We start from the raw sequence: 24,606 nt of genomic DNA, 5'->3' as shown, positions 1-24,606 counted from the left end.
ATTCAAAACTAGTATCTCCCCACAGTTTTCAATGAAGTACATAATTATAGGTTTTGACAGATTCCAAAGTGTAATAAAACGTTCTCTGCTAACTCCGTCCCACGGTGGTGAGCATGTAGGGAATTTGGGATCATAAAGTTTGGTATTCCTTTATCCATCAGAGATCTACCTTTGTATGGATGTGTAAACGATCTATTTCGCCTAGGCCCTAGGGTGTTAGCATAAATGATTGTGACCTGTTTATAGTGCGTTTGATCCTATATTATCATTGCCTCTGGCCAGCAGTATAACTGGACAATAGGCCAGCTGGTTGATAGACTTTCTAAAGGTATGAAGATCTTTGATTGTGAATTCCAATGTACCCTGTTCATACCAGTAACTGTTTGCATATTATGAGACCTGAGCTAGGTGACCTATTGACTTTATCCACCAAGTTATGATTATTTATTTGCTGTGTGTGAATAAAGTATACAGTATACATATATCTACATATCATGTAAACTTTGATTTAATTGTACTTGGTATAGCGCAGATCAGACGTTAATCCTTTGATTAATACAGATATGAATAATGGAATGGAAGGGATGAATTTGTGTAATGCTCAATATATTGTGTATTCTGGCTATATGGCTTACACAGAGAAAACCTGTCTCTTACATAATGACCCATAATCTTGCAGTAAAACACACAGAAATACATGCTACTAAATTCTCAAAACATAAGACTAATACATTCAAACCTATTTAAGTTATACCTTACAATAATATATATATACACACACTCTTAACTGGTTAAAATCACATTGGGTAATAAATCATATTATTTAATTTACATAATTTGTTCTAACTTTGGTACCTACTAAATTATATTGTTATGTAATGGCCTATATGGCAACAATACACACCTTCCTGCTCCCGCCTGCATACACACCTTCCTGCTCCCGCCTGCATACACACCTTCCAGTTCCCGCCTGCATACACACCTTCCAGTTCCCGCCTGCATACACATCTTCCAGTTCCCACCTGCATACACACCTTCCTGCTCCCGCCTGCATACACACCTTCCAGTTCCCGCCTGCATACACACCTTCCAGTTCCCGCCTGCATACACATCTTCCTGCTCCCGCCTGCATACACACCTTCCAGTTCCCACCTGCATGCACACCTTCCTGCTCCCGCCTGCATACACACCTTCCTGCTCCCGCCTGCATACACACCTTCCAGTTCCCGCCTGCATACACACCTTCCAGTTCCCGCCTGCATACACACCTTCCTGCTCCCGCCTGCATACACACCTTCCTGCTCCCACCTGCATACACACCTTCCTGCTCCCACCTGCATACACACCTTCCAGTTCCCGCCTGCATACACACCTTCCAGTTCCCGCCTGCATACACACCTTCCAGTTCCCGCCTGCATACACACCTTCCAGTTCCCGCCTGCATACACACCTTCCAGTTCCCGCCTGCATACACACCTTCCTGCTCCCGCCTGCATACACACCTTCCTGCTCCCGCCTGCATACACACCTTCCTGCTCCCGCCTGCATACACACCTTCCTGCTCCCGCCTGCATACACACCTTCCAGTTCCCGCCTGCATACACACCTTCCAGTTCCCGCCTGCATACACAGATTTCAGTTCCCGCCTGCATACACACCTTCCAGTTCCCGCCTGCATACACATCTTCCTGCTCCCGCCTGCATACACACCTTCCTGCTCCTGCCTGCATACACACCTTCCTGCTCCCGCCTGCATACACACCTTCCTGCTCCTGCCTGCATACACACCTTCCTGCTCCCGCCTGCATACACACCTTCCAGTTCCCGCCTGCATACACATCTTCCTGCTCCCGCCTGCATACACACCTTCCTGCTCCCGCCTGCATACACACCTTCCAGTTCCCGCCTGCATACACACCTTCCAGATCCCGCCTGCATACACACCTTCCAGTTCCCGCCTGCATACACACCTTCCTGCTCCCGCCTGCATACACACCTTCCTGCTCCCGCCTGCATACACACCTTCCTGCTCCCGCCTGCATACACACCTTCCAGTTCCCGCCTGCATACACACCTTCCAGTTCCCGCCTGCATACACACCTTCCAGTTCCCGCCTGCATACACAGATTTCCCTGCCCACCCACATCCACACCTGCCCGACCGCCCGCTGCTCAGTATTCGCAGCACTCCACTATGAACAACCCCCGCCACTGAGGGACAGGGAGGAGGACACCTGACCGGTAGGGGCTAATATTTGTTATGTTTTTTTTTCCCTGGGGGGACAATGTGAATAATTTATGTGGGAAGCAATAGGATTTTTGTAGAGAGCAACATGATTTATGTGGGGAGCAATGTGATTGCTTTTTACTGTGAGGGCCAATGTGTGGGTTTTTTTTTTTTCATTTTTGTGTGTGTCTGGAACGGATGGTGTGCCTTGGCAATTATAAAATATTGTTCAGTGTGCCGCGAGTAAAAAAAAAGGTTGAAAATCATTGCTCTAAGGGGTCACTCCTTTGCGCTTACTTTCAGGGTGTGCTGCCCACACTGTGCACTCATATAACTATACTTACCGCTGCACGGCAGAGCATCAGAAATCACTGGGAAACTAGTATGATGTACACGTTCCTGGAGATGTGCGCATTCCCGCAGACACGTTACCAGGAACGTAATGCAGGTGCCACGTTCCTGGAGATTTGTGCACTTGCAGTAGAGAGGTTACCAGGATTGTGGACACCCACAGAGGGAGAATAGCCAGTCTTGCCGGTATTCCAGCATCAACATTGTACGACTTGTCGGGATTCCGGTGTAGGCATTCTGATCGCCGGGATCCTGGTATCTCAACTGCTTCCCGTGCACATGTGCAGTAAAGGTTACCAGGAACATGGTGTGGGTGCCACGTTCTGGAGATGTGCGCATGCACAGTAGAGAGGTTACCGGGAACATGGTGTGGGTGCCACGTTCTTGGAGATATGCACAGTAGAGAGGTTACCGGGAACATGGTGTGGGTGCCACGTTCCTGGAGATATGCACAGTAGAGAGGTTACCGGGAACATGGTGTGGGTGCCACGTTCCTGGAGATATGCACAGTAGAGAGGTTACCAGGAACATGGTGTGGGTGCCACGTTCCTGGAGATATGCCCAGTAGAGAGGTCACCGGGAACATGGTGCGGGTGCCACGTTCTTGGAGATATGCACAGTAGAGAAGTTACCAGGAACATGGTGTGGGTGCCACATTCTAGGAGATATGCACAGTAGAGAGGTCACCGGGAACATGGTGTGGGTGCCACGTTCTAGGAGATATGCACAGTAGAGAAGTTACCAGGAACATGGGGTGGGTGCCACGCTCTGGAGATGTGCGCATGCACAGTAGAGAGGTTACCGGGAACATGGTGCGGGTGCCACGTTCTGGAGATGTGCCCAGTAGAGAGGTTACCGGGAACATGGTACGGGTGCCACGTTCTGGAGATGTACGCATGCACAGTAGAGAGGTTACCAGGAACATGGTGCGGGTGCCACGTTCTGGAGATGTGCGCATGCACCGTAGAGAGGTTACCGGGAACATGGTGCGGGTGCCACGTTCCTGGAGATATGCACAGTAGAGAGGTTACCAGGAACATGGTGTGGGTGCCACGTTCCTGGAGATATGCCCAGTAGAGAGGTCACCGGGAACATGGTGCGGGTGCCACGTTCTTGGAGATATGCACAGTAGAGAAGTTACCAGGAACATGGTGTGGGTGCCACATTCTAGGAGATATGCACAGTAGAGAGGTCACCGGGAACATGGTGCGGGTGCCACGTTCTTGGAGATATGCACAGTAGAGAAGTTACCGGGAACATGGTGTGGGTGCCACGTTCTAGGAGATATGCACAGTAGAGAAGTTACCAGGAACATGGGGTGGGTGCCACGCTCTGGAGATGTGCGCATGCACAGTAGAGAGGTTACCGGGAACATGGTGCGGGTGCCACGTTCTGGAGATGTGCCCAGTAGAGAGGTTACCGGGAACATGGTACGGGTGCCACGTTCTGGAGATGTACGCATGCACAGTAGAGAGGTTACCAGGAACATGGTGCGGGTGCCACGTTCTGGAGATGTGCGCATGCACCGTAGAGAGGTTACCGGGAACATGGTGCGGGTGCCACGTTCTGGAGATGTGCCCAGTAAAGAGGTTACCAGGAACATGGTGCGGGTGCCACGTTCTGGAGATGTGCGCATGCACAGTAGAGCGGTTACCGGGAACATGATGCGGGTGCCACGTTCTGGGGATGTGCCCAGTAAAGAGGTTACCAGGAACATGGTGCGGGTGCCACGTTCTGGAGATGTGCGCATGCACAGTAGAGCGGTTACCGGGAACATGGTGCGGGTGCCACGTTCTGGAGATGTGCCCAGTAGAGAGGTTACCAGGAACATGGTACGGGTGCCACATTCTGGAGATGTGCGCATGCACAGTAGAGTGGTTACCGGGAACATGGTGTGGGTGCCACGTACCTGGAGATATGCACAGTAGAGAGGTTACCGGGAACATGGTGTGGGTGCCACGTTCCTGGAGATATGCACAGTAGAGAGGTCACCGGGAACATGGTGCAGGTTCCACGTTCTTGGAGATATGCACAGTAGAGAAGTTACCAGGAACATGGTGTGGGTGCCACGTTCTGGAGATGTGCGCATGCACAGTAAAGAGGTTACCGGGAACATGGTGCGGGTGCCACGTTCTGGAGATGTGCCCAGTAGAGAGGTTACCAGGAACATGGTACGGGTGCCACGTTTTGGAGATGTACGCATGCACAGTAGAGAGGTTACCAGGAACATGGTGTGGGTGCCACGTTCTGGAGATGTGCGCATGCACAGTAGAGAGGTTACCAGGAACATGGTGCGGGTGCCACGTTCTGGAGATGTGCGCATGCACAGTAGAGCGGTTACCGGGGACATGGTGTGGGTGCCACGTTCTGGAGATGTGCACAGTAGAGAGGTTACCAGGAACATGGTGTGGGTGCCACGTTCTGTAGATGTGCGCATGCACAGTAGAGAGGTTACCAGGAACATGGTGCGGGTGCCACGTTCTGGAGATGTGCGCATGCACCGTAGAGAGGTTACCGGGAACATGGTGCGGGTGCCACGTTCTGGAGATGTGCGCATGCACCGTAGAGAGGTTACCGGGAACATGGTGTGGGTGCCACGTTCCTGGAGATATGCACAGTAGAGAGGTTACCGGGAACATGGTGTGGGTGCCACGTTCCTGGAGATATGCACAGTAGAGAGGTTACCAGGAACATGGTGTGGGTGCCACGTTCCTGGAGATATGCCCAGTAGAGAGGTCACCGGGAACATGGTGCGGGTGCCACGTTCTTGGAGATATGCACAGTAGAGAAGTTACCAGGAACATGGTGTGGGTGCCACATTCTAGGAGATATGCACAGTAGAGAGGTCACCGGGAACATGGTGCGGGTGCCACGTTCTTGGAGATATGCACAGTAGAGAAGTTACCGGGAACATGGTGTGGGTGCCACGTTCTAGGAGATATGCACAGTAGAGAAGTTACCAGGAACATGGGGTGGGTGCCACGCTCTGGAGATGTGCGCATGCACAGTAGAGAGGTTACCGGGAACATGGTGCGGGTGCCACGTTCTGGAGATGTGCCCAGTAGAGAGGTTACCGGGAACATGGTACGGGTGCCACGTTCTGGAGATGTACGCATGCACAGTAGAGAGGTTACCAGGAACATGGTGCGGGTGCCACGTTCTGGAGATGTGCGCATGCACCGTAGAGAGGTTACCGGGAACATGGTGCGGGTGCCACGTTCTGGAGATGTGCCCAGTAAAGAGGTTACCAGGAACATGGTGCGGGTGCCACGTTCTGGAGATGTGCGCATGCACAGTAGAGCGGTTACCGGGAACATGATGCGGGTGCCACGTTCTGGGGATGTGCCCAGTAAAGAGGTTACCAGGAACATGGTGCGGGTGCCACGTTCTGGAGATGTGCGCATGCACAGTAGAGCGGTTACCGGGAACATGGTGCGGGTGCCACGTTCTGGAGATGTGCCCAGTAGAGAGGTTACCAGGAACATGGTACGGGTGCCACATTCTGGAGATGTGCGCATGCACAGTAGAGTGGTTACCGGGAACATGGTGTGGGTGCCACGTACCTGGAGATATGCACAGTAGAGAGGTTACCGGGAACATGGTGTGGGTGCCACGTTCCTGGAGATATGCACAGTAGAGAGGTCACCGGGAACATGGTGCAGGTTCCACGTTCTTGGAGATATGCACAGTAGAGAAGTTACCAGGAACATGGTGTGGGTGCCACGTTCTGGAGATGTGCGCATGCACAGTAAAGAGGTTACCGGGAACATGGTGCGGGTGCCACGTTCTGGAGATGTGCCCAGTAGAGAGGTTACCAGGAACATGGTACGGGTGCCACGTTTTGGAGATGTACGCATGCACAGTAGAGAGGTTACCAGGAACATGGTGTGGGTGCCACGTTCTGGAGATGTGCGCATGCACAGTAGAGAGGTTACCAGGAACATGGTGCGGGTGCCACGTTCTGGAGATATGCACAGTAGAGAGGTTACCGGGAACATGGTGTGGGTGCCACGTTCCTGGAGATATGCACAGTAGAGAGGTCACCGGGAACATGGTGTGGGTGCCACGTTCTGTAGATGTGCGCATGCACAGTAGAGAGGTTACCAGGAACATGGTGCGGGTGCCACGTTCTGGAGATGTGTGCATGCACCGTAGAGAGGTTACCGGGAACATGGTACGGGTGCCACGTTCTGGAGATGTGCGCATGCACAGTAGACCTCGTCACGTCAGAGAGGAGGTTGCTCATGGGCCCTCTCTTCTCTTACACCACTTCTGCCATGTTGCTGCCGGTGGGGCAGAAGTGCAGAGAGAGGTAGATCTAGGGAAGGTCATGCCCTGCATGTAAAGGCAGCCAGCATTTATACCACATGCACCTGTGCCCCTCTATGTGGGAGAGAGCAGCCAGGTCGGCTCAGCAGGGGGGCGTGGGCGGAGTTATGATGCTACGAGGGGGCGGGGTGGAGGTGGAATGAGGGGTGGTTACCGCAGTCATGTCATTGTAGCCAAGCCTCCACCTTGTGACGCTGGGATTACTGGTATTATACTTCAGGGGGCGTGGCTACGATGGCGCGATTCAGCCAAAAAACTGCAACCCCTCCCCCCCCACAGCTACATTACTGAGCAGCTTCTCCCCCCAGAAAAACAACCGCTAAGGCCACACAACTAAGGGGTAACCCCAGGCAAACCAGCCTTCCGTAGCCACACTGCTGTGTGCAGACAGTGACCCCTCCACAACCAAAATAATAAGCCGCTAACCCACCCCGCCCCCACTCCCCGCAGGCCAGGACACAGGCATACCCACAAATCTCCGCTGGGGCTGCTGAGGCTCTGCTGCCTCCCTCCATAATCCATACCTCCCAACTGTCCCGATTTTCGCGGGACAGTCCCGTTTTTTTAAGTACTGTCCCACCCGCGGCCGCAGTGTCCCGCTGTGGGGAAGGGGGGCTCCTGTCATTGCTGTCCTGCTTAGCAGAGCAGCGGTGAACAGACACTGTGTGCATGCGCACAGCGTCTATTCACTGGAGTCAGAGGGAGAGGGGGCATGCCAGCGGCTCACAGAGCGCTGGGCATGCCCCCTCAGTGACGAAAACGGGGGCGTGGCTCACGATCGCGGATCCTCCGAAGCCATGCCCCTTTCCGCAGGCCACACCCTTTTTCGGGAGCGCGAGTGTCTTAGCCGTGCGTGTGTCCCGCTTCCAGCGAAGATAAAGTTGGGAGGTATGCATAATCTGCTAGCCAGGCTGAGAAATCTAGAGGCCATGGTAACCTGCGAGATCAGATGTTCATGCTTTGTACACTTGATACTAATAATAATTTATTTATGTAGCGCTCTCTCTCTAATAGGACTCTTGGCGCTTACTACCACATAGCTACAAACCTTCTCTAGGCCTCAGAGCTTTGGAGATATAAGGGGTGAAAGTTGAATAAATTGCTGGGAAATCCGGCTCCTGATGCTCCTAATTCCTATCCCAGGGTCTGATTCAGTACGGATCGCTACCTCAACTGCCTCACCTACCTCACCTGCCATAACTGCCTCACCTACCTCACGTACCTCACCTGCCATAACTGCCTCACCTACCTCACCTGCCTCACCTACCTCACCTGCCATAACTGCCTCACCTGCCATAACTGCCTCACCTGCCATACCTGCCTCTCCTGCCATACCTGCCTCTCCTGCCATACCTGCCTCACCTGCCATAACTGCCTCACCTGCCATAACTGCCTCACCTGCCTCACCTACCTCACCTGCCATAACTGCCTCACCTGCCATAACTGCCTCACCTGCCATAACTGCCTCACCTGCCATACCTGCCTCACCTGCCATACCTGCCTCACCTGCCATACCTGCCTCACCTGCCTCACCTGCCTCACCTGCCATAACTGCCTCACCTGCCATAACTGCCTCACCTGCCATAACTGCCTCACCTGCCATAACTGCCTCACCTGCCATAGACTTTTTACTCCAGAGTTTTGGCTATAAAAATTATTACAATAAGGCAAAGATGATATTTCAAACATAATGTACTCTATACAGTCAATACTCTGGCACAAATGTTAGTGTGACAGGAAAGGCTCTGCCTCACCCCACTGCATAATTATTTTTATTTATTTTCTTGTAGTGAGAGGGGTGATCTCTCACCTGATTTGTTCACATTTTGGTGGAATCCGCTCCCTCCAAGGGAGAAGAAAACCAGACCTGCACATACTGCACAGCTGCAACTGTAGAAACAAAGGTCCGGGTTTTCCAGCTCACCCACAGACAGCAGGAACTCAGGTGCAGGAGAAGGGTTTAAAAATCCCATTTACCCACAGTGCATTGCACTGATGCCTATTAGGGACAAGTGAGCATGGATCAGTTTGCAGCGTCAGGGACTATGAACATTGGGGGTCATTCCGACCCGTTCGCATGCAGCGGTTCTTCGCTGCGGTACGAATGGGTCAGAAATATGCATGCGTGGTGGTCGCATTGGTCCAGTGACAAATGTGATCGCAGCGGCGATCGCAAGAAGATGGCCAGGCAGGAGGCATTCTGGGGCAGATACTCACCGTTTTCCAGGCGTGGTGAATCCAACGCAGGCGTTTGGAGGGCGGCTGTTTGACGTCAGGACCGGGACCTTCATCGCTGGATCCGTCACACAGGGTTAGGTAACTCTTACCCTGGTCTTGTTTTGCAGGGAAGTTTTGTAGCATAGCAGGGTTGCACAAGCGATCGCAGCCCTGCTATGCAGAAATACACTCCCCTATAGGCGGAGATTAGTTGATCGCACCAGCAGCAAAAAGTTGCTTGGTGCGATCAACTCAGAATGAGGGCCATTGCCCGTACTGAAGATCATGGCATGTGTGTGAGGACATAGAAACATAGAATTTGTCAGCAGATAAGAACCACTTGGCCCATCTAGTCTGCCCCCTTTTTTTTTTTTTTTATATTATTTTTATCTCTAACCTTATTTGATCCTTATTTCTTTGTAAGGATATCCTTATGTCTATCCCATGCATGTTTAAATTGCTCTACTGTCTTAGCCTCTACCACCTCTGATGGGAGGCTATTCCACTTGTCCACTACCCTTTCTGTGAAATAATTTTTCCGCAAATTTCCCCTGAACTTCCCCCCCTCCAGTCTCAGTGCATGTCCTCGTGTCCTATTGCTTCTCTTCATTTGGAGAATGTTTCCCTCCTGGACTTTGTTAAAACCCTTCATATATTTGAAAGTTTCTATCATGTCCCCCCTTTCTCTTCTCTGCTCCAAACTATACATATTGAGATTTCTTAGTCTTTCTGGGTATGTTTTGTGATGTAGGCCATGCACCATTTTAGTTGCCCTCCTTTGTACAGTTTCTAATGTATTAATATCCTTTTGAAGATATGGCCTCCAGAACTGAATACAGTATTCTAGATGAGGCCGTACCAATGACCTATGCAGTGGCATTATTACTTCTTTCTTTCTGCTGCTGATTCCTCTCCCAAGGACTGGGACTGATGACGCACAAGAAGTGCTAGGACTTTTTATATCTGTGTTTTATATTTTTCTGTTTGTACTTGGGTGACCAGGCCCAAGCCTGAATATACTCTGCAGTGTCTGCTGCCAGTAAAGACGCTGTGTAGTCACTGGAATACCTGCCTGCGAGTCCTTATTTAAATGACACATTTTACAGCAAATCGCAAAAAAACCTTATTCAATTAGCTGTAATAATTTATTATAGAGAAAAAGGTTCTCCTAGCGCTGTTTAACAAGTAATATAGACGCTAATAATAATATAAAAATTATATGAACAAAATTTGATCAATAGGGTAATTTTATTTATCTAAAAAGGTTTTTAGAAGTAAAATACTCCTACATATAACTTATAATTGAGATTAAAAAGTGCAGGACATTGGTATCTTATATCGTAATCTAAAAATGATTTGCAGTGATTCCTAATACCACAATATAACATAAAACATAGCGAAATACTCACTCTAACTAGGATATAATAATCCAGAGCCCATTAAAAGTCCACAAGTTCCTGAGAGGCCTCAGTTTGGGCTCCGCTGTTTAGATAATCGCAGTCTTTGCACTGTATAAGAAGTATAGTAGTGTAGAACTTACTTTTCACTTCTTAGCGCTGCATCTTAAGAGATTCATTGGGTATCTACTGGCAGAACTTGATATATGCTACGATAACGACCCGATGCTATGTACTTGGTTAAACGAGGAAGTAGTCCGGGAGAGCCTAAGTAAAATTAAGATAAATAAATCTCCTGGGCCGGATGGACTCCACCCCAGGGTTCTTATGGAACTTAATGTAGAGATATCGAGGCCCCTATATTTGATTTCAAGAGAATCCATTAAATCAGGAATGATACCAAAGGACTGGCGTATAGCAGAGGTAGTCCCAATATTTAAAAAGGGTATTAAAACTCACCCCGGTAACTATAGACTGGTAAGTTTGACATCTATAGCGGGGAAAATACTGGAAGGTATATTAAGGGATAGCATTCTAGAGTACTTGGATACCTCCAAGGTTATTACTAGGAATCAACATGGATTTATGAAGGACAGGTCATGTCAATCTAACTTAATAAGCTTCTACGAGAAAGTGAGCGATATTGATCAGGGATATTGATCAGGGTCAAGCAGTGGATGTGATATTTTTAGACTTCGCGAAAGCCTTTTACAAAGTTCCCCACAGGAGACTAATTCTCATACTAAGAGAGCTTGGGGTGGTAAATACTATCTGTACTTAGGGAACAGCGAGTGGGGGTTAATGGCATGTACTCTGAATGGGCTTCAGTACTCGGTGGAATACCGCAGGGCTCAGTACTCGGTGGAATAGCACAGGGCTCAGTACTCGGTGGAATACCGCAGGGTTCAGTACTCGGTGGAATACCGCAGGGCTCAGTACTCGGTGGAATACCGCAGGGCTCAGTACTCGGTGGAATACCGCAGGGCTCAGTACTCGGTGGAATACCGCAGGGCTCAGTACTCGGTGGAATACCGCAGGGATCAGTACTCGGTGGAATACCGCAGGGCTCAGTACTCGGTGGAATACCGCAGGGCTCAGTACTCGGTGGAATACCGCAGGGCTCAGTACTCGGTGGAATAGCGCAGGGCTCAGTACTCGGTGGAATAGCACAGGGCTCAGTACTCGGTGGAATACCGCAGGGTTCAGTACTCGGTGGAATACCGCAGGGTTCAGTACTCGGTGGAATACCGCAGGGCTCAGTACTCGGTGGAATACCGCAGGGCTCAGTACTCGGTGGAATACCGCAGGGTTCAGTACTCGGTGGAATACCGCAGGGTTCAGTACTCGGTGGAATACCGCAGGGTTCAGTACTCGGTGGAATACCGCAGGGCTCAGTACTCGGTGGAATACCGCAGGGCTCAGTACTCGGTGGAATACCGCAGGGCTCAGTATTCGGTGGAATACCGCAGGGCTCAGTACTCGGTGGAATACCGCAGGGCTCAGTACTCGGTGGAATACCGCAGGGTTCAGTACTCGGTGGAATATTGCAGGGTTCAGTACTCGGTGGAATACCGCAGGGCTCAGTACTCGTGGAATACCGCAGGGCTCAGTACTCGGTGGAATACCGCAGGGATCAGTACTCGGTGGAATACCGCAGGGTTCAGTACTCGGTGGAATACCGCAGGGTTCAGTACTCGGTGGAATATTGCAGGGTTCAGTACTCGGTGGAATACCGCAGGGCTCAGTACTCGGTGGAATACCGCAGGGCTCAGTACTCGGTGGAATACCGCAGGGCTCAGTACTCGGTGGAATACCGCAGGGTTCAGTACTCGGTGGAATACCGCAGGGTTCAGTACTCGGTGGAATATTGCAGGGCTCAGTACTCGGTGGAATACCGCAGGGTTCAGTACTCGGTGGAATACCGCAGGCCTCAGTACTCGGTGGAATACCGCAGGGTTCAGTACTCGGTGGAATACCGCAGGGTTCAGTACTCGGTGGAATACCGCAGGCCTCAGTACTCGGTGGAATACCGCAGGGCTCAGTACTCGGTGGAATACCGCAGGGCTCAGTACTCGGTGGAATAGCACAGGGTTCAGTACTCGGTGGAATACCGCAGGCCTCAGTACTCGGTGGAATACCGCAGGGCTCAGTACTCAGTGGAATACCGCAGGGTTCAGTGCTCAGTGGAATACCGCAGGGCTCAGTACTCGGTGGAATACCGCAGGCCTCAGTACTCGGTGGAATACCGCAGGCCTCAGTACTCGGTGGAATACCGCAGGGCTCAGTACTCAGTGGAATACCGCAGGGTTCAGTGCTCAGTGGAATACCGCAGGGCTCAGTACTCGGTGGAATACCGCAGGCCTCAGTACTCGGTGGAATACCGCAGGGCTCAGTACTCAGTGGAATACCGCAGGGTTCAGTGCTCAGTGGAATACCGCAGGGCTCAGTACTCGGTGGAATACCGCAGGGCTCAGTACTCGGGCCATTGCTGTGTAATATATTCATTAATGACCTAGGAGAGGGACTGGAAAGCACAGTGTCATTTTTCGCAGATGATACTAAAATATATAGAATAATTAATTCAGACGAGGATGTTGAGTCTCCACAGAATGACTTATCTAGACTTGAGGTCTGGGCGGATAAATGGAGAGTGAGGTTCAATATAGAAAAATGTAAAGTTATGCACTTTGGGACTAAGAACAACCAGGCAGCCTATAAACTAAATGGGGAAAATGTAGGGATAGCGGTAGTAGAAAAGGATTTGGGTGTGCTCATCGATAATAAACTTTGTAGCAGTACGCAATCTCCAAAATGCTGCAGTAAAGGCTAATAAGGTGTTATCATGTATAAAACGGGGAATGGAGACAAGGGATGAGAGTGTAATCCTGCCACTGTATAAATCATTGGTGCGACCACACCTGGAATATTGTGTACAGTTTTGGGCACCATATTATAAAAAAGATATCTTGGAACTGGAAAGGGTTCAGAGGGGAGCCACCAAACTGGTTAGAGGCAGAGAGGAAAGACTTAAAAGGCTTGATATGTTTACACTGGAAAAGAGGCGACTGAGAGGGGACATTATTAATATTTATAAATACATTAAGGGACAATACAAGGATTTATCAAACTATTTGTTTACCAAAAAACACTACATAGGACACGAGGACACTTCCTGAGGTTAGAAGAGAAAAATTTCCATACCGAACAGAGAAAAGGATTCTTCGCAGGTAGAGCAGTAAGGATTTGGAATTCTCTGCCAGAGAAGGTAGTAATGGTGGACTCAATCAATAAGTTTAAAAATGGATTAGATAAATTCCTAGCGGAAAAAAATATCCAGGGATACAGCATTTAATTAACATAAAAAATTATAATCTAGTTTGAACTCGATGGACATTTGTCTTTTTTCAACCTCAACAACTACAGATGGGTCCACATTTATCTTGACCTTTTAATAGGATTAACTGAGACTGGTCAATCGGACTTAATCCCCTGCTGTATTGTTCTCTGTATTGGAGTGCAGTTGAGAACAATAGATGAAGGGTTTTAGGGGTTTGTAACCAAATCCTGACATTTTTACCTTTTTAAAATAGTGATTTTCCCCAACTTTCTGCTTGCTGAGTCGGTGAAGTGAAATGTGCGGTAAAACTATTGCGCCTCACTGAATAGGGGAGTTTGTAGTAAAATCAGTTTCTTTAAGCAAAAATGGGTTATTTCAGATAATATCCCCTATGTGTAATAAACGTATACCTCTTGGTAACTTTCATTTATAAAGAGAGACGTAGATGTAAACATTAAGAGTATATTGTAAGGTACAATTACACAAAAAATGGACACGATAACGCACCCCTAGGGACACTCACCTGTACACCATTTTGTTGTGGTTTTTATACTGTAGCGGTCTACTTTCTCTTATGTCTCTGCAGAGTATTTGTTCAGTCATTATCTCTGCAGACTATCTTACCTGTGACACAGTGGAAGCCAATGAGGTTGAGAGGAAGCAGTCAGTTGAAACCGCCATTGATTGGATACAAGATTATATAAGCCCATCGCTTAAAGGAATACAACCCAATGAACAGGGGAAAATCGATCAACTGCTGAGGTATGTACGTAATCTGTGTAATACTGTGTAACATGTGCAGAACACAATGGTACCCTGCTTCATGGGAATCCCTGGAAATGGCATCTAAACTACTTGTATATGGATAGTACACCTACACCATGCCGTAGAAACCAGAGTGTACAGCACCACAAGTGATAACACACACAGTATCTATCTATCTATCTCTATCTATCTATCTATCTATCTATCTATCTATCTATCTATCTATCTATCTATCTATCTATCTATCTATCTATCGCATGGTATAGTATACATTGTGTAGATGCTGGGATGTCACAGGACATTGGTGCATGGTATAGTATACATTGTGTAGATGATGGGATGTCACAGGACATTGGTGCATGGTATAGTATACATTGTGTAAATGATGGGATGTCACAGGACATTGGTGTATGGTATAGTATACATTGTGTAGATGCTGGGATGTCACAGGACATTGGTGCATGGTATAGTATACATTGTGTAGATGATGGGATGTCACAGGACATTGGTGCATGGTATAGTATACATTGTGTAGATGATGGGATGTCACAGGACATTGGTGTATGGTATAGTATACATTGTGTAGATGCTGGGGTGTCACAGGACATTGGTGTATGGTATAGTATACATTGTGTAGATGATGGGGTGTCACAGGACATTGGTGTATGGTACTGTATAGTATACATTGTGTAGATTATGGGGTGTCACAGGACATTGGTGCATGGTATAGTATACATTGTGTAGATGATGGGGTGTCACAGGACATTGGTGCATGGTATAGTATACATTGTGTAGATGATGGGATGTCACAGGACATTGGTGCATGGTATAGTATACATTGTGTAGATGATGGGATGTCACAGGACATTGGTGTATGGTATAGTATACATTGTGTAGATGATGGGATGTCACAGGTCATTGGTGTATGGTATAGTATACATTGTGTAGATGATGGGATGTCACAGGACATTGGTGCATGGTATAGTATACATTGTGTAGATGATGGGATGTCACAGGTCATTGGTGTATGGTATAGTATACATTGTGTAGATGCTGGGATGTCACAGGACATTGGTGTATGGTATAGTATACATTGTGTAGATGATGAGGTGCTGGGATGTCACAGGACATTGGTGCATGGTATAGTATACATTGTGTATATGATGGGATGTCACAGGACATTGGTGCATGGTATAGTATACATTGTGTAGATGATGGGATGTCACAGGACATTGGTGCATGGTATAGTATACATTGTGTAGATGATGGGATGTCACAGGACATTGGTGCATGGTATAGTATACATTGTGTAGATGATGGGATGTCACAGGACATTGGTGCATGGTATAGTATACATTGTGTAGATGATGGGATGTCACAGGACATTGGTGCATGGTATAGTATACATTGTGTAGATGATGGGATGTCACAGGACATTGGTGTATGGTATAGTATACATTGTGTAGATGATGGGATGTCACAGGACATTGGTGTATGGTATAGTATACATTGTGTAGATGATGGGGTGTCACAGGACATTGGTGTATGGTATAGTATACATTGTGTAGATGATGAGATGTCACATGACATTGGTGTATGATATAGTATACATTGTGTAGATGATGGGATGTCACAGGACATTGGTGTATGGTATAGTATACATTGTGTAGATGATGGGATGTCACAGGACATTGGTGCATGGTATAGTATACATTGTGTAGATGATGGGATGTCACAGGTCATTGGTGCATGGTATAGTATACATTGTGTAGATGATGTGATGTCACAGGACATTGGTGCATGATATAGTATACATTGTGTAGATGCTGGGATGTCACAGGACATTGGTGCATGGTATAGTATACATTGTGTAGATGATGGGGTGTCACAGGACATTGGTGCATGGTATAGTATACATTGTGTAGATGATGGGATGTCACAGGACATTGGTGTATGGTATAGTATACATTGTGTAGATGCTGGGATGTCACAGGACATTGGTGCATGGTATAGTATACATTGTGTAGATGATGGGGTGTCACAGGACATTGGTGCATGGTATAGTATACATTGTGTAGATGATGGGATGTCACAGGACATTGGTGCATGGTATAGTATACATTGTGTAGATGATGGGATGTCACAGGACATTGGTGCATGGTATAGTATACATTGTGTAGATGATGGGGTGTCACAGGACATTGGTGTATGGTATAGTATACATTGTGTAGATGATGGGATGTCACAGGACATTGGTGTATGGTATAGTATACATTGTGTAGATGATGGGATGTCACAGGACATTGGTGTATGGTATAGTATACATTGTGTAGATGATGAGGTGTCACAGGACATTGGTGCATGGTATAGTATACATTGTGTAGATGATGAGGTGTCACAGGACATTGGTGCATGGTATAGTATACATTGTGTAGATGATGGGATGTCACAGGACATTGGTGTATGGTATAGTATACATTGTGTAGATGATGGGATGTCACAGGACATTGGTGTATGGTATAGTATACATTGTGTAGATGATGGGATGTCACAGGACATTGGTGTATGGTATAGTATACATTGTGTAGATGATGGGATGTCACAGGTCATTGGTGTATGGTATAGTATACATTGTGTAGGTGCTGGGATGTCACAGGACATTGGTGCATGGTATAGTATACATTGTGTAGATGCTGGGATGTCACAGGACATTTGTGTATGGTATAGTATACATTGTGTAGATGATGGGATGTCACAGGTCATTGGTGCATGGTATAGTATACATTGTGTAGATGATGGGATGTCACAGGACATTGGTGTATGGTATAGTATACATTGTGTAGATGATGGGATGTCACAGGTCATTGGTGTATAGTATACATTGTGTAGATGATGGGATGTCACAGGACATTGGTGTATGGTATAGTATACATTGTGTAGATGATGGGATGTCACAGGACATTGGTGTATGGTATAGTATACATTGTGTAGATGATGGGATGTCACAGGACATTGGTGTATGGTATAGTATACATTGTGTAGATGATGGGATGTCACAGGACATTGGTGCATGGTATAGTATACATTGTGTAGATGCTGGGATGTCACAGGACATTGGTGCATGGTATAGTATACATTGTGTAGATGATGAGATGTCACAGGACATTGGTGCATGGTATAGTATACATTGTGTAGATGCTGGGATGTCACAGGACATTGGTGTATGGTATAGTATACATTGTGTAGATGATGGGATGTCACAGGACATTGGTGTATGGTATAGTATACATTGTGTAGATGATGGGATGTCACAGGACATTGGTGTATGGTATAGTATACATTGTGTAGATGATGGGATGTCACAGGACATTGGTGTATGGTATAGTATACATTGTGTAGATGATGGGATGTCACAGGTCATTGGTGCATGGTATAGTATACATTGTGTAGATGATGGGATGTCACAGGACATTGGTGTATGGTATAGTATACATTGTGTAGATGATGGGATGTCACAGGACATTGGTGCATGGTATAGTATACATTGTGTAGATGATGGGATGTCACAGGTCATTGGTGCATGGTATAGTATACATTGTGTAGATGATGGGATGTCACAGGACATTGGTGCATGGTATAGTATACATTGTGTAGATGATGGGATGTCACAGGACATTGGTGCATGGTATAGTATACATTGTGTAGATGATGGGATGTCACAGGACATTGGTGCATGGTATAGTATACATTGTGTAGATGATGGGATGTCACAGGTCATTGGTGCATGGTATAGTATACATTGTGTAGATGATGGGATGTCACAGGTCATTGGTGCATGGTATAGTATACATTGTGTAGATGATGGGATGTCACAGGACATTGGTGCATGGTATAGTATACATTGTGTAGATGATGGGATGTCACAGGACATTGGTGCATGGTATAGTATACATTGTGTAGATGATGGGATGTCACAGGACATTGGTGCATGGTATAGTATACATTGTGTAGATGATGGGATGTCACAGGACATTGGTGCATGGTATAGTATACATTGTGTAGATGATGGATGTCACAGGACATTGGTGTATGGTATAGTATACATTGTGTAGATGATGGGATGTCACAGGACATTGGTGTATTGTATAGTATACATTGTGTAGATGATGGGATGTCACAGGACATTGGTGTATGGTATAGTATACATTGTGTAGATGATGGGATGTCACAGGACATTGGTGCATGGTATAGTATACATTGTGTAGATGATGGGATGTCACAGGACATTGGTGCATGGTATAGTATACATTGTGTAGATGATGGGATGTCACAGGACATTGGTGTATGGTATAGTATACATTGTGTAGATGATGGGATGTCACAGGACATTGGTGCATGGTATAGTATACATTGTGTAGATGATGGGATGTCACAGGACATTGGTGCATGGTATAGTATACATTGTGTAGATGCTGGGATGTCACAGGTCATTGGTGCATGGTATAGTATACATTGTGTAGATGATGGGATGTCACAGGTCATTTGTGCATGGTATAGTATACATTGTGTAGATGCTGGGATGTCACAGGACATTGGTGTATGGTATAGTATACATTGTGTAGATGATGGGATGTCACAGGACATTGGTGTATGGTATAGTATACATTGTGTAGATGATGAGATGTCACAGGACATTGGTGCATGGTATAGTATACATTGTGTAGATGGGATGTCACAGGACATTGGTGCATGGTATAGTATACATTGTGTAGATGATGAGGTGCTGGGATGTCACAGGACATTGGTGCATGGTATAGTATACATTGTGTAGATGATGGGATGTCACAGGACATTGGTGTATGGTATAGTATACATTGTGTAGATGATGGGATGTCACAGGACATTGGTGTATGGTATAGTATACATTGTGTAGATGATGGGATGTCACAGGACATTGGTGTATGGTATAGTATACATTGTGTAGATGATGGATGCTGGGATGTCACAGGACATTGGTGTATGGTATAGTATACATTGTGTAGATGATGGGATGTCACAGGACATTGGTGTATGGTATAGTATACATTGTGTAGATGATGGGATGTCACAGGTCATTGGTGCATGGTATAGTATACATTGTGTAGATGATGGGATGTCACAGGACATTGGTGCATGGTATAGTATACATTGTGTAGATGATGGGATGTCACAGGACATTGGTGTATAGTATAGTATACATTTTGTAGATGATGGGATGTCACAGGTCATTGGTGTATGGTATAGTATACATTGTGTAGATGATGAGGTGCTGGGATGTCACAGGACATTGGTGCATGGTATAGTATACATTGTGTAGATGATGGGGTGTCACAGGACATTGGTTTATGGTATAGTATACATTGTGTAGATGATGAGATGTCACATGACATTGGTGTATGATATAGTATACATTGTGTAGATGATGGGATGTCACAGGACATTGGTGTATGGTATAGTATACATTGTGTAGATGATGGGATGTCACAGGACATTGGTGCATGGTATAGTATACATTGTGTAGATGCTGGGATGTCACAGGACATTGGTGCATGGTATAGTATACATTGTGTAGATGATGGGGTGTCACAGGACATTGGTGCATGGTATAGTATACATTGTGTAGATGATGGGATGTCACAGGACATTGGTGCATGGTATAGTATACATTGTGTAGATGATGTGGTGTCACAGGACATTGGTGTATGGTATAGTATACATTGTGTAGATGATGGGATGTCACAGGACATTGGTGTATGGTATAGTATACATTGTGTAGATGATGGGATGTCACAGGACATTGGTGTATGGTATAGTATACATTGTGTAGATGATGAGGTGTCACAGGACATTGGTGTATGGTATAGTATACATTGTGTAGATGATGAGATGTCACAGGACATTGGTGCATGGTATAGTATACATTGTGTAGATGATGAGATGTCACAGGTCATTGGTGCATGGTATAGTATACATTGTGTAGATGATGAGGTGTCACAGGACATTGGTGCATGGTATAGTATACATTGTGTAGATGATGGGATGTCACAGGACATTGGTGCATGGTATAGTATACATTGTGTAGATGATGGGATGTCACAGGACATTGGTGTATGGTATAGTATACATTGTGTAGATGATGGGATGTCACAGGTCATTGGTGTATGGTATAGTATACATTGTGTAGATGATGAGGTGCTGGGATGTCACAGGACATTGGTGCATGGTATAGTATACATTGTGTAGATGATGGGATGTCACAGGACATTGGTGCATGGTATAGTATACATTGTGTAGATGCTGGGATGTCACAGGACATTGGTGTATTGTATAGTATACATTGTGTAGATGATGGGATGTCACAGGACATTGGTGCATGGTATAGTATACATTGTGTAGATGATGGGATGTCACAGGACATTGGTGCATGGTATAGTATACATTGTGTAGATGCTGGGATGTCACAGGTCATTGGTGCATGGTATAGTATACATTGTGTAGATGATGGGATGTCACAGGTCATTGGTGCATGGTATAGTATACATTGTGTAGATGCTGGGATGTCACAGGACATTGGTGTATGGTATAGTATACATTGTGTAGATGATGGGATGTCACAGGACATTGGTGTATGGTATAGTATACATTGTGTAGATGATGAGATGTCACAGGACATTGGTGCATGGTATAGTATACATTGTGTAGATGGGATGTCACAGGACATTGGTGCATGGTATAGTATACATTGTGTAGATGATGAGGTGCTGGGATGTCACAGGACATTGGTGCATGGTATAGTATACATTGTGTAGATGATGGGATGTCACAGGACATTGGTGTATGGTATAGTATACATTGTGTAGATGATGGGATGTCACAGGACATTGGTGTATGGTATAGTATACATTGTGTAGATGATGGGATGTCACAGGACATTGGTGTATGGTATAGTATACATTGTGTAGATGATGGATGCTGGGATGTCACAGGACATTGGTGTATGGTATAGTATACATTGTGTAGATGATGGGATGTCACAGGACATTGGTGTATGGTATAGTATACATTGTGTAGATGATGGGATGTCACAGGTCATTGGTGCATGGTATAGTATACATTGTGTAGATGATGGGATGTCACAGGACATTGGTGCATGGTATAGTATACATTGTGTAGATGATGGGATGTCAGGACATTGGTGTATGGTATAGTATACATTGTGTAGATGATGGGATGTCACAGGTCATTGGTGTATGGTATAGTATACATTGTGTAGATGATGAGGTGCTGGGATGTCACAGGACATTGGTGCATGGTATAGTATACATTGTGTAGATGATGGATGCTGGGATGTCACAGGACATTGGTGCATGGTATAGTACACATTGTGTAGATGATGGGATGTCACAGGACATTGGTGTATGGTATAGTATACATTGTGTAGATGCTGGGATGTCACAGGACATTGGTGTATGGTATAGTATACATTGTGTAGATGATGGGGTGTCACAGGACATTGGTGCATGGTATAGTATACATTGTGTAGATGATGGGATGTCACAGGACATTGGTGTATGGTATAGTATACATTGTGTAGATGCTGGGATGTCACAGGACATTGGTGTATGATATAGTATACATTGTGTAGATGATGGGATGTCACAGGACATTGGTGTATGATATAGTATACATTGTGTAGATGATGGGATGTCACAGGACATTGGTGTATTGTATAGTATACATTGTGTAGATGATGGGATGTCACAGGACATTGGTGTATGGTATAGTATACATTGTGTAGATGATGGGATGTCACAGGACATTGGTGCATGGTATAGTATACATTGTGTAGATGATGGGATGTCACAGGACATTGGTGCATGGTATAGTATACATTGTGTAGATGATGGGATGTCACAGGACATTGGTGCATGGTATAGTATACATTGTGTAGATGATGGGATGTCACAGGACATTGGTGTATGGTATAGTATACATTGTGTATATGATGGGATGTCACAGGACATTGGTGTATGGTATAGTATACATTGTGTAGATGATGGGATGTCACAGGACATTGGTGTATGGTATAGTATACATTGTGTAGATGATGGGATGTCACAGGACATTGGTGTATGGTATAGTATACATTGTGTAGATGCTGGGATGTCACAGGACATTGGTGTATGGTATAGTATACATTGTGTAGATGATGGGATGTCACAGGACATTGGTGTATGGTATAGTATACATTGTATAGATGGGATGTCACAGGACATTGGTGTATGGTATAGTATACATTGTGTAGATGATGGGGTGTCACAGGACATTGGTGCATGGTATAGTATACATTGTGTAGATGCTGGGATGTCACAGGACATTGGTGCATGGTATAGTATACATTGTGTAGATGCTGGGATGTCACAGGACATTGGTGTATGGTATAGTATACATTGTGTAGATGATGGGATGTCACAGGACATTGGTGTATGGTATAGTATACATTGTGTAGATGATGAGATGTCACAGGACATTGGTGCATGGTATAGTATACATTGTGTAGATGATGGGATGTCACAGGACATTGGTGTATGGTATAGTATACATTATGTATATGATGGGATGTCACAGGACATTGGTGTATGGTATAGTATACATTGTGTAGATGATGGGATGTCACAGGACATTGGTGTATGGTATAGTATACATTGTGTAGATGCTGGGATGTCACAGGACATTGGTGTATGGTATAGTATACATTGTGTAGATGATGGGATGTCACAGGACATTGGTGTATGGTATAGTATACATTGTATAGATGGGATGTCACAGGACATTGGTGTATGGTATAGTATACATTGTGTAGATGATGGGGTGTCACAGGACATTGGTGCATGGTATAGTATACATTGTGTAGATGCTGGGATGTCACAGGACATTGGTGCATGGTATAGTATACATTGTGTAGATGCTGGGATGTCACAGGACATTGGTGTATGGTATAGTATACATTGTGTAGATGATGGGATGTCACAGGACATTGGTGTATGGTATAGTATACATTGTGTAGATGATGAGATGTCACAGGACATTGGTGCATGGTATAGTATACATTGTGTAGATGATGGGATGTCACAGGACATTGGTGTATGGTATAGTATACATTATGTATATGATGGGATGTCACAGGACATTGGTGTATGGTATAGTATACATTGTGTAGATGATGGGATGTCACAGGACATTGGTGCATGGTATAGTATACATTGTGTAGATGATGGGATGTCACAGGACATTTGTGTATGGTATAGTATACATTGTGTAGATGATGGGATGTCACAGGACATTGGTGTATGGTATAGTATACATTGTATAGATGGGATGTCACAGGACATTGGTGTATGGTATAGTATACATTGTGTAGATGATGGGGTGTCACAGGACATTGGTGCATGGTATAGTATACATTGTGTAGATGCTGGGATGTCACAGGACATTGGTGCATGGTATAGTATACATTGTGTAGATGCTGGGATGTCACAGGACATTGGTGTATGGTATAGTATACATTGTGTAGATGATGGGATGTCACAGGACATTGGTGTATGGTATAGTATACATTGTGTAGATGATGAGATGTCACAGGACATTGGTGTATGGTATAGTATACATTGTGTAGATGATGAGATGTCACAGGACATTGGTGCATGGTATAGTATACATTGTGTAGATGATGGGATGTCACAGGACATTGGTGTATGGTATAGTATACATTATGTATATGATGGGATGTCACAGGACATTGGTGTATGGTATAGTATACATTGTGTAGATGATGGGATGTCACAGGTCATTGGTGCATGGTATAGTATACATTGTGTAGATGATGGGATGTCACAGGTCATTGGTGTATGGTATAGTATACATTGTGTAGATGATGGGATGTCA

At 45.8% G+C, this 24,606-nt stretch overlaps 1 protein-coding gene across 1 annotated transcript in view; it reads left to right on the top strand.

The window, feature by feature from the left end:
- ENO4 (enolase 4) overlaps positions 1-24,606 on the top strand; it is a 199,505-nt gene that overhangs the window by 91,264 nt on the left and 83,635 nt on the right. The window contains exon 3 of the mRNA XM_063950052.1: positions 14,444-14,619. Coding sequence (XP_063806122.1) covers positions 14,444-14,619 — 176 coding nt within the window. The remainder of the gene's footprint in view (positions 1-14,443; positions 14,620-24,606) is intronic.

Source organism: Pseudophryne corroboree, assembly GCF_028390025.1.
Source record: "Pseudophryne corroboree isolate aPseCor3 chromosome 3 unlocalized genomic scaffold, aPseCor3.hap2 SUPER_3_unloc_59, whole genome shotgun sequence".
Lineage (NCBI taxonomy): Eukaryota > Metazoa > Chordata > Amphibia > Anura > Myobatrachidae > Pseudophryne > Pseudophryne corroboree.
The sequence above is the reverse complement of the archived record's forward strand: the minus strand, read 5'-3'. Positions and strand labels throughout refer to the sequence as shown.